This window comes from Sapajus apella, unplaced genomic scaffold (assembly GCF_009761245.1).
Source record: "Sapajus apella isolate SASKATOON/1434 unplaced genomic scaffold, GSC_monkey_1.0 scaffold56, whole genome shotgun sequence".
In the NCBI taxonomy this organism is placed as follows: domain Eukaryota; kingdom Metazoa; phylum Chordata; class Mammalia; order Primates; family Cebidae; genus Sapajus; species Sapajus apella.
Genome location: NW_022436996.1, coordinates 14,327,571 through 14,342,354, shown reverse-complemented (window position 1 = coordinate 14,342,354; position 14,784 = coordinate 14,327,571). Strand labels below are relative to the sequence as shown.

At 42.0% G+C, this 14,784-nt stretch overlaps 2 protein-coding genes across 2 annotated transcripts; both read left to right on the top strand.

The window, feature by feature from the left end:
• Window positions 1-7,166: 7,166 nt before the first annotated feature.
• LOC116528072 (taste receptor type 2 member 62-like) lies at window positions 7,167-8,081 on the top strand. The gene has a single exon (XM_032245224.1). The coding sequence runs from the start codon at window positions 7,167-7,169 to the stop codon at window positions 8,079-8,081; it is 915 nt and encodes a 304-aa protein (XP_032101115.1).
• Window positions 8,082-13,592: 5,511 nt separating this feature from the next.
• On the top strand, window positions 13,593-14,546 carry TAS2R60 (taste 2 receptor member 60). Its single transcript, XM_032245213.1, is given in 1 exon segment — window positions 13,593-14,546. A coding segment is annotated over 1 exon segment (954 nt).
• Window positions 14,547-14,784: the final 238 nt, after the last annotated feature.

Below are 14,784 nucleotides of genomic sequence, written 5' to 3'. Positions count from 1 at the left end.
AAAGTGCTGGGATTACAGGCATGAGCCACCGTGCTTGGCCTTGTGATCTTTTCAAAAACTCTTTTTTCTTCTTACTTTTGCTCCCATTATCTGATGGAGGAAAAAGTGGACTTATCTTACCTCATTGAACTCATCGAACCGACTTACCTGGGAGCCTGGTGCACACTTCCTACTGGTTCCACATTCACTCCCTAGTGCTTCTGCAACCACTCTGAAATCCCTTGTTTTACCCAGCTGGAAACGCCACCACATTAGCCACACTGAAGTTCCTCTACTTCCACATTTCTGCACATGCAGGCAAATAAAATGATAGGGATTTCTGTGGGGGTTGTCAGGAGGTGAAAGATTGGGAATGCTTTTTAAAACTCCTTCTTGGCCGGGCACAGTTACTGTCTCATGCCTGTAACCCCAGCACTTTGGGAGGCTGAGGCGGGAGAATCACAAGATCAAGAGTTCCAGACCAGCCTGGCCAATATGGTGAAACCCCCATCTCTACTAAAAAATACGAAATTTAGCTGGGCTTGGTGGCACGTGCCTGTAGTCCCAGCTACTTGGGAGGCTGAGGCAGGAAAATCGCTTGAACCTGGGAGGTGGTTGCAGTGAGCTGAGACCTCGCCACTGCACTCCAGCCTGGGTGATGGAGTGAGACTCTGTCTCAAATAAATAAGTAAGTAAGTAAGTAAGTCTCCTTCATTGAGCTGAAGAGGAAATGGGTGAGTTTTCCCATTATTTTGGGAAGATAGCAGATGTCTCTTCATTTACATCTTTATTTTACCCTCCCATGCCCAGTACTGTCCTGCCTTTAAGAGTGAGTATGTAGGTCACAGCATTCTGGCCTTGCCCTAAGAAAAAGTGTTTCATAATCTAATATCACCAATACTCCCCTCACCCCTGGGGCCTTAAGGAAGAACTGGGCTGCTGAGCGGTGGGTGGGGGCTGTCTGAGGATGGTAGTGGGGAATAAGATGGAAGAGGGTGGACAGAAAAGAAATCGGGAGAAAAATTATTATTTGAGACGTGGAAATATTAGATTAGGATTCTTTTTGCAAGATGATTAAGCCACTTTAGAAACATGACTCATAGTGACTTCTGCCCTTTCTTCCTCCAAGTAATTATGAAGAACACATACTTGGAAGATTTTAATAAAATTATGCGTAATATTAGATCACTATAATTCCTGTTTACAGAGGACAGCAGTTGAGTACCTAATTGTGAGAGGAAAATGAATCCTTGCTTCTAGGAGGCACCATCATTTACAAAAACCAGACGGCTAATATGACTATTTTTACTTGTACTCCTCTCCTTCTTGACTTTTCTCATTTTTTCTTAAGATTTTTTTTTTTTTAATCAAAGTGGTATATACATCTAGACTAAAGAGCCAGGTAGGTCTATTTAAAGGGCCAGACATTTCTCTGTTCGTTTTTTAAAAATAGAAGCTTTTGTTTCCTTCCTTTTCCAATTCCCATTTCCCAAGGCAACTACTTTCAACTGTTTTACCTGGTGTGTGTGTGAGTGTGTGTGTGTGTGTGTGTGTGTGTGTGCGCGCGCGCACATGCGCTTTCCACTATGGAATATGAACCCTTAGTTCTTCCTCACCCTCATCCCCCCTGGCAAACCCCTTCTGTCTCCCACTTTTCCATATAGTTTTATTGTAATAGTAAAATCAGTATTTGCTGTTTAAAATATTATGCCAACACAAATGCTATTCATGGTGAAACAATTAATTTTTCTTTCCTATACACATTTTTGTTTCCATTGATTTAACAATTGCCTTGTTTTGTTGCATTTCATTCTCAAGTCCTTCATCAGGTATTCTCAAATTTTATTTGCCTGAGAAAGTTTCCCCTGGACCTTCAGTCTTCCTGGTCCAGTCTAGACTGATGCTCATGCCCGATGCACCTTCCTCCATCCTGGGTCTGCCCTTATAGTCCTCCTGGGGGGTCCTCCACCTTTATCTCACTTTGCACTTCATGTTGTCTGGACTCATGTCTTCCTTCATCATGCCTACTCTCCCGCTTTGTAGGGGCATATTCTCCAGTGCCCCCAGAAAAAGAGAACATAGAAAATTAACTTTCTTTGGAGACCTTGCTTGTCTGAAAAGGCTTTATTTTGTCCTTGTTACTTGAGTATCAAGACAGAGAATTGCAGGGTAGAGATAATTTTCCTTCTGCATGTTGAAGACATTGCTCTGTTGCCTTCTAGCTTCCAAAATTACTATGGAAAAGTCTAAAATAACTTCAATTCCTAGTATCATATTTTGAATTTAATATTTTTCCCTCTCCTCTTTTTCCTCTCTAAAAGCTTATAGGAGCTTCTCTTTATGCTCAGTTTTCTAAAGATTTATGATATGAGACAGATACTTGCTGAGTCTTTCTAATATGAAGAGTCATGTCCTTTAGCTCTTGCAACTTTTCTTCTATTTTGTTGATTTTCTTTTTCCTTTCCATTTATTATGTCTCTCTTTTTAGAACTCATAGTTCTTGGTTATTAGACATCCTGGATTAGCATTCTCTTTGGTTTTTAACCTATAGGGTTGCTTCCTTTATTTTCTGATATATTTAATAAATTTTAGCTCTTCTATTGAGGTTTAATTTCAGATATTGTCATTTTAATTCCAAGAACTTTCTTTTAAAAATTTTTGAGTATTCCTTTTAAACAGTATCCTGTTGTTTCATATGATATTATTATATTCTCATAACTCTGAGGATACTGATACCATTTTGGGAAAGCTTCTTCTCCTGGCGTCGTTTTCTTCCTCCAAATACCTGTTTTGTTTTGGTCTTATTTTCCATGCTAGGCGCTATTCTCAGATATCCCAAGCTCCTTGTTGTCTGCTCCTGTTGCAAAAGAGATGGAAAGGCTGACTGAAACTCCAAACTCATGAATAGGACTTGTTAACTATGGGCTTCACTGTAAAGTGATTGGCTGGAGCAATTATTTGAGGAATATCTGATACTGTCTTTATGTCTTCCTTTTAGAATGTTTGGATTCTTTGAAAAGGTGAAACTTTTCTTTGGATTCTTCGAAAAGGCGGTATCTTCTTCAGGATTCTTCTCCTGCCTGTAGGGTAAAAGCCTGGGGTTCAGAGTTCTAAAATCCATGTGAGAGGAGAGCATTTGCTCACCTGATTTCCCTGCTTTGATATGGTACCATTGTCTCAACTGTGCTATATATGTATCCAGCTCAGTGATCTTGTTTTATCCTTTACAGAGAATACTAGGGTGGAAGAGTTGTGGTTGCCCGGTTATACAAAAGGGGAACAGTGATTTGGGAATCTGAATCTTAAGCTGACTTCTGACTAATTTTTCTCTAGAGGAACCTGGTATGGCAACTCTTGGGTAAAAGTCAGGTTCGTTCTTGACTTTTCCTTCTGTTTACATAGGATCTAGTTTTCTCAGGGCTGTTGTGTCTTTGACCATTCTTTCATCTATTTTCCAGCCACCCAAATGTTTTTTGTGGTCTCATTCTCTCTGTTATTATGGATTTTTGCCTTAAAAATAATTTCAAAAATCTTTCACAGTTAACTTAGATTGGGGAGGAAAGGAAAGAAGGTGTATGGATTCACTGTCCTTACCCCTCTTGTTGATTTTAGCGCTATCTATGGCAGCAGTTTAAAATTTGTTTATTGCAATGGAGTTCTGTCTTTGGAATAGTATGTAGAAGCTCTGTCATATAAGCGGGACTGCTCTGTTTGAGGAGGAAATGAGGGTTTGTGGTTCTACTTTCTCAATTCTCCTCTTACCCTTTCCTTACCATGAGAACTCCCTAGAGAGCATAATTTATAAACCACTGATTTAGAAGTTATTGAACATGATTTATCCCTCCAACAGATGTTAGACATTGAGTGCATTTCATGGCATTATGGAAAGAACATTTGAGTTATTCCTTTAGAGATTAATTTTATTGTTTCTAAATGTTCGAATGGAGCAAGGCAAAGAGAAAGAATTATTCTAAAGATATTTTTAGTTGGAATAGAATTGGACTCAGCTTCCTTGCAGGCTAACTTTATAATTATAAAAATAACTATCAAATGCTATTTTTATTTGAGAGGAAAGTCTAGATTTACCTGAATATTAAACAATATTTAACTGTGCATTCACATTTTGATAATGGAAGATGTTGGAAATTCCCAAATTTACTTTCAGAAAGCTAAAATTCTCTTTTATGATGGATTGTTATTAGAGCCAATGTTTATTCTAAATTACTTATCTAAATATAAGAGTCAGAGAAGGTCTTCAGGGTGAGAAAATATATTTAGGGCTTATCCTGCAGAGAAATCATTATTAAATTTGTGCATAGTTTAGCTTAACATTTATGTGCAGTCTAGCCATTAAAAAAATTGTTATTTCCTTTTTCCTCCACCTTTCCCTGGAGTGGGCCATCAGTTACCTGATAGAGCCATGGAAATATGTGGAAGTATTTATGCACTGCAAGTTACTCAAAGGCTGAACTCAAAAGTTGAGAATGGGCGCCAGATTGAGAAACCTTGTCAAATGAAATGTATTCTTTTTCTTTTTTTGAAATGAATTCTTGCTCTGTCAGCAGGTTGGAGTGCAGTGACGTGATTTCAGGTCACTGCAACCTCCACCTCCCAGGTTCAAGAGATTCCCCGGCCTCAACCTCCCAAGCAGCTGGGAGTACAGGCGCACGCCACCGTGCCCGGCTAATTTTTTGCATTTTAGTAGAGACAGGATTTCACCATGTTGGCCAGGATGGTCTCGATGTCCTAACCTTGTGATCTGCCCACCTTGGCCTCCCAAAGTGCTGGGATTACAGGCGTGAGCCACTGCGCCCGGCTTGAAATGTATTTTTGTATGTCTCTAAGATGAATCAATGTATTCTTGAATTTGATAAGAAAAAGAAAATAAAAACAAAAACAAACAAATCCACAGAAGCCAAAAAGCACTTTACCCATATAGAGGACCAAAGTGAAGGAAGTGCAAGTAGCTCTTTGCAGAATCTTCCATTTTAATCCAGTCTCCTGCCGTTACCTGTTTACCATTACTGCCATTTCACAGAAGATTCAGGTTTCACCTAAAAAAAATATTTCCAATCATGCTGCAGAAAAGAATTCATTAGCTTCAGTTGTAGGAATGCCACATCTTTAAAAAAGAGAAATGTGACCCAAACTTTTGTGAGAAACATTTTGTGTTTTGATTGCTATTTCATATTTGAAGGACTCTTGAAAAACTAAAAAAAAAAACCCTAAAACATTGTCTTGCTCATGGCCTTTTTTGGTGGCAGACTATGAATGGGACATGAAATCCCCAAAAGATATATCTAGTGAAGCATTAAGAGATGGATGAACAGGTGCCTGCAGGAAAGGTACTCTTCCAGCCTTCTTATAGAAGAGGATTGAAACAGGAGAAAATGTTTACTTTATAGAGCTGTCAACTGTAGAAAAGGAAAAGACTTGGAAAAGACTTGTTCTGGCAAAGTGCACGCTTTGGCACCTCTGCAGAGAACATGAAGGTTGCCTGCAAACATACAATGTCTACTTGGTTACACGCGACCACAACAGGGTGTGGGCACTATGGCCTCAGCTTGCTTCTTGATGACATCATGAAGCTGGGCTCTGGCCAAAGGAGCTTGAGATGAGCCAACATGTTGTGGAGCATGCAGAAGCCACTCATCGTTATTGTCTTCAAGAAGCCAGAGGAAGACATGCAAATAATTAAATAAGGACACTGAAGCTGCATTACAAAACAGTTGATCAGATTGAATTATCTGCTCTCTAACAATCTTTTGAGAGTTCAATAAAAACTCACAGCTCTTCAAGCAATTGCTATTTTTGAGGGCTGAACCTCTTTTTCTTGAAGTCACCACCATAAATGTTTGTCCTTGTTTTTATTTCCCTTTAATCCTTCACACACAGGCCTCTCTCACCTGTAGAATCTTGAGTGAGACCATGGGAAGCAGGCAAGGACATTTTCTACGACTCATCTTGGTGGTGGACAGCCTGACCAGTATCTGAGATGTCTGCTGGGTGGGGATTCCCTTTCCTGTTTTTCTACCCACACCTCTGCTTTCTTCTACCCTCCTTCTCTCTCGTCCCTCTTAACCCTTTTGTTTTTACTTTTTTTCATGTTCATAGGCATTCTTTCCTCAGGCTCCCTGAACCTGAGTTGGCTGATCTGAACCAGTGTCACTTTGTGTGGTTGGCGGTACAGGCAGAACTGTAACTTGTGAAATCACTTTAAAAATGACAAGGTGTTCCAGCACGGTGGTTCCTACTACTGTATCTTCAGGATTGGTAAAGGACAGGGCTCACTCCACATAACGCAGACCTTCCCTGCAGGCCAGCTTTGTCCTGAGCTCCTGTCGTTCTACCGACTCCTGCTTTCCCCAGCTATGGTGATGTCCTCTCTGGGTCAGTTTCCCTTCTCTGCCTTTCTCTTCTTCCCATTATGACTTATCTACTCTCTCTCATTTCCTCAGAGCCTTCGTAGAAGCTGATTACTTTTGGTTGATCAAACACACTGGAGCCAAGGGGATAATGGTTAACAGATCTGATGGTAACACAGCAGGGAAATCCACATTTTAACTGGAGATTCCGTGAACTCCAATATAAAGCTTGACAGTGAAATTTCAGGCAGCATGAGAGGTCAGTGTCTAGGGAGCTTTTTCTTGATAATCTGAAGCCTTGTGCATGTGGATGATTTTTCTATTCCACCCATTCAGGAAGTGAGCTACTACTAAATGAAATATTAAGGCAGGACACGAAGGGAAGGTTTGTGGCTTGGGGAGTGCCATCTGAGTAACAACGTCTTTTAAAGAACAGCTAGGAAAGAAATAGTACAGTTAAGACATAATGTACAAAATATGTGTATTTTCAGTCACTCCGGCAGCCTCTATTCTGTTAACATTTCCCTGCATCTGGCTCTGAGAAAGAATAGGCAAATACAGGTTATGCAAATAGAAACAGGGTGTCATTGAGCTGGGAGTGGTTTGCCTGCCAAAGGAGATTGCAGAAATTATCTTTTCAAATTCTGGGGACTGTGGGTGTTTGCTGGTGACCGAGATTTTCTATGAATCCAGGGACAAGGGCTTCCAAGTCTGTGGTGTCAACAGGGTGGCTTGACTCCGCCAGAGAGGCTGTTTCCCTGCAGATGATTTTCCAATCCTCTGCAGTAGGAGCCAAGTCTTAGCAGCACCTCCCTGGAGAAGATGCCCTCCTCGCCCACGTTGATCTTCATGGCCATCTTTTGCCTGGAGTCATTGGCTGCAATGCTTCAGAATGGCTTCTTGGTCACCATGCTGGGCAGGGAGTGGGTGAGGTGCCGGACGCTGCCAGCAAGTGACATGATTGTGGCTGGTCTCACTGCATCCCGGTTCTGCCTGCATGGGTTAGCCATGGCGAACAACCTCCTGGTCTCCCTAGATTTTCGGCGTGCAGTTACCTGTTTGAACATCTTCTGGGACCTTTTCAATGCCCTCACTTTGTGGTTTACTGCCTTGCTTGCCGCTTTCTACTGCGTGAAGATCTCATCTTTCTCCTACCCCATTTTCGCCTGTCTGAAGTGGAGGATCTCTCGGTCAGTGCCCAAGTTGATGCTGGGCTCCCTCATTATCTGTGGCCTGGAAGTCATCTTATCAGCCACTGGGAATATACTGTTTGGTCCCATGAAGTTGTCTCTCAGTTCCTACGGAAATGAAACTCTAATTTATAGAGTGCAGGGTTCGTTTCAGCTCTACTTTTTGCTTTATGAAGGGTTTGTGTTGTCAATTCCGTTCCTCCTGTTCCTAGTGTCCACTGTCTTGCTCATAGTGTCACTGTGTGGGCACTTGGGGCAGATAAGGGAACGCAGGCCCAGCCCCTGTGTTCCCAGCACCCAGGCTTACACCATGGCTTTAAAGTCACTCACCTTCTTCCTTATCTTCTGTACATTGTACTTCCTGTCCTTGTTTGTTTCTGCTTTGAAAATCATAAACTTTCAGAATCACTGGCACTGGGCCTGGGAAGTGCTAATCTATGCCAACATCTCTCTACACTCTACTTTCCTGGTGCTGAGACGTCCCAAACTGAAAAAGAGCCTGAAGACATGGTTTCGGCTCCAGTGCCCATGTGCTGCTGGCTCATAGGGCTTTGGAAGGTGCTGGCCACAGGGTGGTTGTGCTCTTGAGTTATCCATGTCAATAACCAGTCCTATGATGAATGATCCTGGTTCTGGCAGGAATGCATAAAGTTTGGGTACTGCCTTTCTCTTTCCAGTTTCTTCTTTCTATCCCATGCTATCCATGCCCCAGAATCCCTTTTCCATCTTGCTGTGTTCCTACCATCCCCTCCACTGCTGTGAGACTCTAGTCCTAGTCTTTAATAAACTTGGCCTTTGCTGGTGGCCTCATTTCCTCATGGGGACCCATGAATCTATATGCAAGCAACCTAAATGCAATATTAGCTCATAAGGGTGAAGCTCATAAGGGCTAATAAAAAATATTTGCCAAGCATCATGTTGGTCTGTATGCCCTTTGTAGAGAAATATAACTGTTGTCAGTTGTCTCTGTGGGCAAACTGAAGCTTATTTTTTATTATTTTATTTTATTTTTGAGATGGAGTCTTGCTCTGTTGCCCAGGTTGGAGCGTAGTGGCACAATCTCAGTTCACTGTAGCCTCCATCTCCCGAGTTCAAGAAATTCTCCTGCCTTAGCCTCCAGAGTAGCTGGGACTACAGGCATGTGCCACCATGCCTGGCTAATTTTTGTGTTTTTAGTAGAGACGGGGCTTCACCATGTTGGTCAGACTGATCTCGAATGCCTGACCTCAAATGATCCACCCTCCTCAGCCTCCTAAAGTGCTGGGATTACAGGTGTGAGCCACCATGCTCTGCCTTGAAGCCTATTTTTTAATAGTGACATAGATTGTCCAGCACCATCCACTTGACATCACTTGCCCTCCTGCTCCATGGCTGTGCTCTCAGCCCCGTCTCTCCACTTCAGCCTAATAAATCTTCTCCACTTCCCCCATGTCTTTTTCTTCCTCATGTGCTTCTTAGGCGTGCCCAATACTTTCTTCTTTCCTTTCTCCGCCAATCTTTGTCATTCCCTTCCCTTGTGCTCTGCTTAAGGGAACTTTTTCAGCCCGAGCTCACAGAAAGCTAAGGACACATAAGATTTTGGTTCTACTGTAGGTCACATCCATGACTTCATGTGCTCGTGTTGAATTAAAAGAAATTGTCTGATGTAAAAATGCTTTTAGGTTTTGGCCAACAGAAGATAGATGGAAAACAAAGGAAATGTCCTACAGTTCTTAATTTTGATGATCCTACTCTTCATCTGCTCACCAAGGAGATGGATCCCTGATGCTGCTGCTGAGGATGGGAATCTCCAGATTGGGATGTCTGCATCCCAGGGCTTGGACAAGATGAGTCACTAGGCCTGGAAAGAAAAGTGTAGCAATTTCAGTTTCCATTTATTTTTGTCTTCTCCTTTTAATCCCTATGTTTTGGACATTTTATGATGCACATAACGTATTAGTAAAATGTACATGCATACAATTAAAAATAAATATGCCTATGGGTAGTGTCTTAGTCAGCCTAGGCTGCAGTGACAGAATGCCATAGACAGGGTATTTAAGCAACAGACATTTATTTCTTACAGTCCTGGAGCCTGAAACAGGGTGCCAGCATAGTTGGGTTCTGGTGAGGGCCCTTTTCTGGGTTGCAGACAGACACCTTCTAGTTGTGTTCATACGTGGCAGAGAGATTTATTTGTTTTGTGTTTCTTCTTATACGGACACTAATTCCATTAACGAGGGCTTCACCCTTATGAACTAATTACCTCCTAAAAGTCTTATCTCTCAATGTTATCACATTGAGGATTAAGGTTTCATTTCAATGTATGAATTTTGGAAGGATACAAACATGCAGTTTATAGCTGGTGGGTTGTATGTTCACATATCTATATTTTACTGGTGGAGTTAATGATAAAAAGTATGGAGACCGATAAACTAAAAGAGATTGGGAAGAACACTAGGCATGGTTAAGAGAGAATTGTATGTTCAAATTCGTCAAAACAGAAGCAATAAATAACAGGACAGAAGAGAGGTTACAAATAATTTTCAAATAGGTAAACGCATTTATGGTTAAATGTTCAATAATACTGGGAAGCTGAGGCCCTAAAACATTATGCTGCAGTGCTAGCTGGAAGGCAGGCTATGGCAACAGAAGAGAGAGGGATGACCAGAGGCAAAATAACAAGGTCAGGAATTTTTCCCTTGCAAGAGGATGATTAAAGGAGGAGATTCTCAAGTTGTTGATGAAGAATACAGGGAGATTTCCCCAGGGGGCAGAGTGAGAGTGAGGCAGCATGGAGGAACCTGTGGGAAGCTAGCACTGTGGCCAGGCTTGAAATTAAATAGATACCTAAACTCTATGAATTATCTCCCCTAGAGAACACATATTATCCTCATCATCAATCACGAAGAATTTTTCTTTTTCTTTTTTTCTGGCAACATGAGCAAGCTAATGACTTCCTACAGGGAGATTAATAATAAATTATGGGACTGAGCCTTGGGGCTCAAGCCACAAGTCGGATGGAGGCAGGGAAGGCAGGAGCATGGCAGGGATAGGGGTATCTGTCTCCTCTATCCTTCTACTCAACTGTGAATACCTGAAGACTGCCCTTCCCTTGGGCGGAGCTCCAAGAACTTTACTGAAACTATCTGGGGTGGGGGAGAGCAAGTGGTGATTCAACTCTCACGTTCTTTTCCATCTTCATAGTCTTTTGAGTGATGCCAGGTTAAGTGTACTTGTCTCAGGAGTTCCTAAGTGGTTGATGTTCTCAATCTCCTTTTTTAAACTCTAGCTCATAAGATTGTATCTTGACTAAAGATACAATCTAATATCTCGTCAAGACTTCCCAAAATTTCTGTGACCTCTCTCCAGCCTACCTTTTTGGCTTGATATGCCATAGCCTCCATGTAAGTCCTCTGTTGTAGCTAATTGTTCTGGATATAATTATATATCCCCTCCTATACTGATGCCTCATCTTTTTCCTTCCAACATGCAAGACAGTATTGTTGTTGTCTCACAATGGGGCTGTTACTGCAAAATTCTTCCGAGAAATCTTGGAATGGGACTAGGATGATCCCTAACTTGTAGAGCCACAGACTGGGAGTCACTTGTTGAGAGCACTGAGTTGAAGGTTTTCCATATAGAGAGCCAACTCAGGATCCCTATCCTACCTCCCTTGTGATTACAATTATAAAGACTGGTTATAAAAAGTTAAAAACTCGCAGTCTTGGCTTTTACCTAAGAAGATTAATCTGGACATGAGAAAGCCAAATGTGACAGACAAACAAAAAAACAACCACAAAAGAATCACCATGAAACACATTGCATATTTAAATTCAAATGATCATTCTCTTTCTTGGATTAACTTATTCTGCACATAGTATAAGCCCAGTAAATGTTTGTGGTTTATGTTTAGCACATCAAAGTGCTTTGAGGGCAGATATCTAATTCATTGTTGTAGCCCAACGTCTTTCAAAGGGTTAACATGGCATATAGAATATTCTTAATAAATTATCATTAAATCAATTGAAGATTAAATGCACATCTTTATCATTGAAGGTGTGGGAGGTGGATGAAAAAGATTAAAGTTTTCCATATTGGGAGGTTTGTGGCTGGCCATACTTCAGACCTGTAAGCCCAAAGTTTTCCCCACTTCTCTAGGCTCCAGTAGAAAACAGTCAAATATCAGCCAGAACAAGGGCAAGGAAGAGAGCAGTTGGGAACTCTATCCCCTGGAAATTTGCATCTTCACAGAACGGCGGAGTGAGTCAATTACCTTAGTTCATCTTCTTTCCTCTACCTAGAAAAGCTATGTCCACGATGGTTGGCCTATGTGCTGGAGAAACAATTCTACCTGGAAGTGGATTGGGAACTGGGAAGAGATGATGACATGCCTTCGATTCCCTTTTCATGGGGTTCTGTATATGGAACTGGCAGGTTGCGGTGCCAACCACATGTGTATTCTATTAAAAACCCCCTTACTGTCATGTTACTTGATCCTGAGCCTTCAATGTCGCTGTATTTGACTCAGAACAATTTCTGCTTTCCTATCTCCCTGTGACATGTTAACCTACTTACACTCACCTGGGTGTTGATTGCTCTTTTTTTTTTTTTTTTTTAACTCTTTGAAGCTCATTCCTATAAAGAATGTGGTCTTTTCTTACTCTGCCCTCCTCTGGCTGATGTCAATGGTCTGAGATTTAGTGCCCTGGACTTCTGTTTATCCCTGATGCTCTCCTGAATTTTACACTAGTTATTATGCCACAGGATGGATGGAACAGAAGATAGCCATTCTAATAAAGTCATTGTCATCATCATTACTCTTGTCCATATGCAGAGATTTATAGTTTCCAATATATTGACCATATTTATGGTCATATTTATTTGTGATCCATATTTTTTACAGTTGAAAAAAAGGGGCATTCAGAGAGGTTCACTGACAGCTTGAGGATCTGTAGCGATTGTGACAAGACTCAAAACTTGGGCTTCTGAGTTCAGCTAAGGATGAAAGAAGATGGAGGGGTAACATGTGTTGCTAACTATGGCAGAGATTTCTGGTGCTGGAATCATTCTAGATCTCGGTCTTTCCTCTGCACCACTGTGACTTTAGGTGGGAGTCTTAATACATAATTTGGGCCTTATTTCTTTTATCTGTAAGATTATCTTTAATGTATTCTTCCATTCTAAGCTGAGATTCTAAGACAACTTTGTGAATTAGAACATAGGATACTTTGCATATTTTACAGATGGACAAAATGAGGTACAGAGGGGCTGACAAATCGAACAACTCACAATAAGGGGTGAAGCTTGGGCTAAATGCGATCTCAGCTCCTAGTATAGGGCTCATTCTGCCATATCCCATTGGCCTATGGCTACTGGGGGTTCCTCTGTGAAGTGGTATTTTAGAGGTCACCAGTTATAAAATATATACTTCAAATTTTGAAGAAAATTGCTTGCTTCATTATGTATAATTGTCTCCTGTGTTCTTTTTTTATGATGATGGTCACTGTGAGTAATAAGACTTGAATTAACCTTTCTCTGTAAAGGTTTGCTCAGTTTTCTCTCTATCTCAGTCAAAGGGATCTTGCCATAGCACTTGCTTCACGGAGTTGTGAGAGCTAAGGAGAGTACTCAGAACAGTCCCTGCAATATAACAATCACTCCCTGCTGTGAATGTGAGTGCTGTCTCAGTAGCAGGTGTGCCCTGTGGATGATACTACTGAGCTGCCAGCAGGTGCATGGTCCTGTCTTAAGTGTCAGCTTAAAGCAGTATAGCCTCCTGTGTAAAAACACTAAATGCCAGGGCCTGACATATTATCCACTTTAATGTTGACATGGGCAGATAATAGGCAGAAGAGCAGGCAAATTTTTGGGCAGGGATGGGGGCTTTGGAAATTAAGCCTTGACAAGATTTGCATCTATTCCTAGAAGAAGAAACCTCTTCACTCTCCTCCGATAGGCTGCGTCCTCTACTCTGGCTTAGCCTCTGCATTTGGGGCAGCTGGAGGGACAAACATATCCTACAGGACCTTCCAGAGCAATGCAGCAGAAATAGCCCTTGAAGCTTTGGGATCCAGGAGAGATGAATGGAGACCACATGGTTCTGGGATCTTTGGTGACTGACAAGGCCATCATCTTGGTTATCATTTTATTCCTTTTGTGCCTGGTAGCAATAGCAGGCAATGGCTTTGTCACTGCTGTCCTCGGCATGGAGTCGGTGCTCCAGAGAATGTTGTTGCCTTGTGATAAGTTGTTGGTTAGCTTAGGGGCTTCTCGCTTTTGTCTACAGTGGGTGGTATTGGGTAAGACCATTTATGTTTTCCTGCATCCGACAGCCTTCCCATACAACCCTGTACTGCAGTTTCTAGCCATCCAGTGGGACTTCCTGAATGCCGCCACGTTGTGGTTCTCTTCCTGCCTTAGTGTCTTCTATTGTGTGAAAATTGCAAACTTCACTCACCCTGTCTTCCTCTGGCTAAAGTGCAAGTTGCCTGGGTGGGCACCATGGATGCTGTCCGGCTCTTTTGGGCTCTCCAGCTTCAGCACCATTCTGTTTTGCATAGGCAACCAGAGAATTCATCAGAACTATTTAAGGAACCGTCTATAACCTTGGAATGTTACCGGCAACAGCGTAAAGAGCTCCTGTGAGAAATTCTACCTCTTCCCTCTAAAAATGGTTACCTGGACAGTGCCCACTGCTGTCTTTTTCATTTGCATGATTTTGCTCATCACCTCTCTGGGAAGACACATGAAGAAGGCCCTCTTGACCACCTTGGGATTCCGAGAGCCCTGTTTGCAGACACACATAAAGGCTCTGCTGGTTCTCATCTCTTTTGCTGTCCTTTTCATCTCCTATTTCCTGTCACTGGTGTTCAGTGCTGCAGGTATTTTTCTACCTCTGGACTTTAAATTCTGGATGTGGCAGTCAGTGATTTATCTGTGTGCAGCCGTTCGCCCCATCATTTTGCTCTTCAGCAACCCCAGGCTGAGAGCTGTGCTGGAGAGGTGCCGTTCCTCAAGGTATGGGACATCTTGAACCACACCTGATGAAAAACTTCAAGGGATCCTTATGGAGAAGGCATGGACTCAAAGGGACATAGCTTTTCTCTTTGCCATATGGAATGTTTTCTCCCTTTTGCTGCAGTCAATGATTAGAAAAATAACTTCAATGAAATAGGATTCAAGGTGAGAGTAAAGGTCCTGAAGTATAGGCTAGCGTCATGTCATGTACTCAGCCAGCGTGTAGCTCGTGTGGCCGTGGTTCCTGTGAAACG

Coding starts and splice junctions, on each gene's coding strand:
- LOC116528072 (XM_032245224.1), top strand. CDS start 7,167: ATGCCCTCCTCGCCCACGTTGATCTTCATGGCCATCTTTTGCCTGGAG.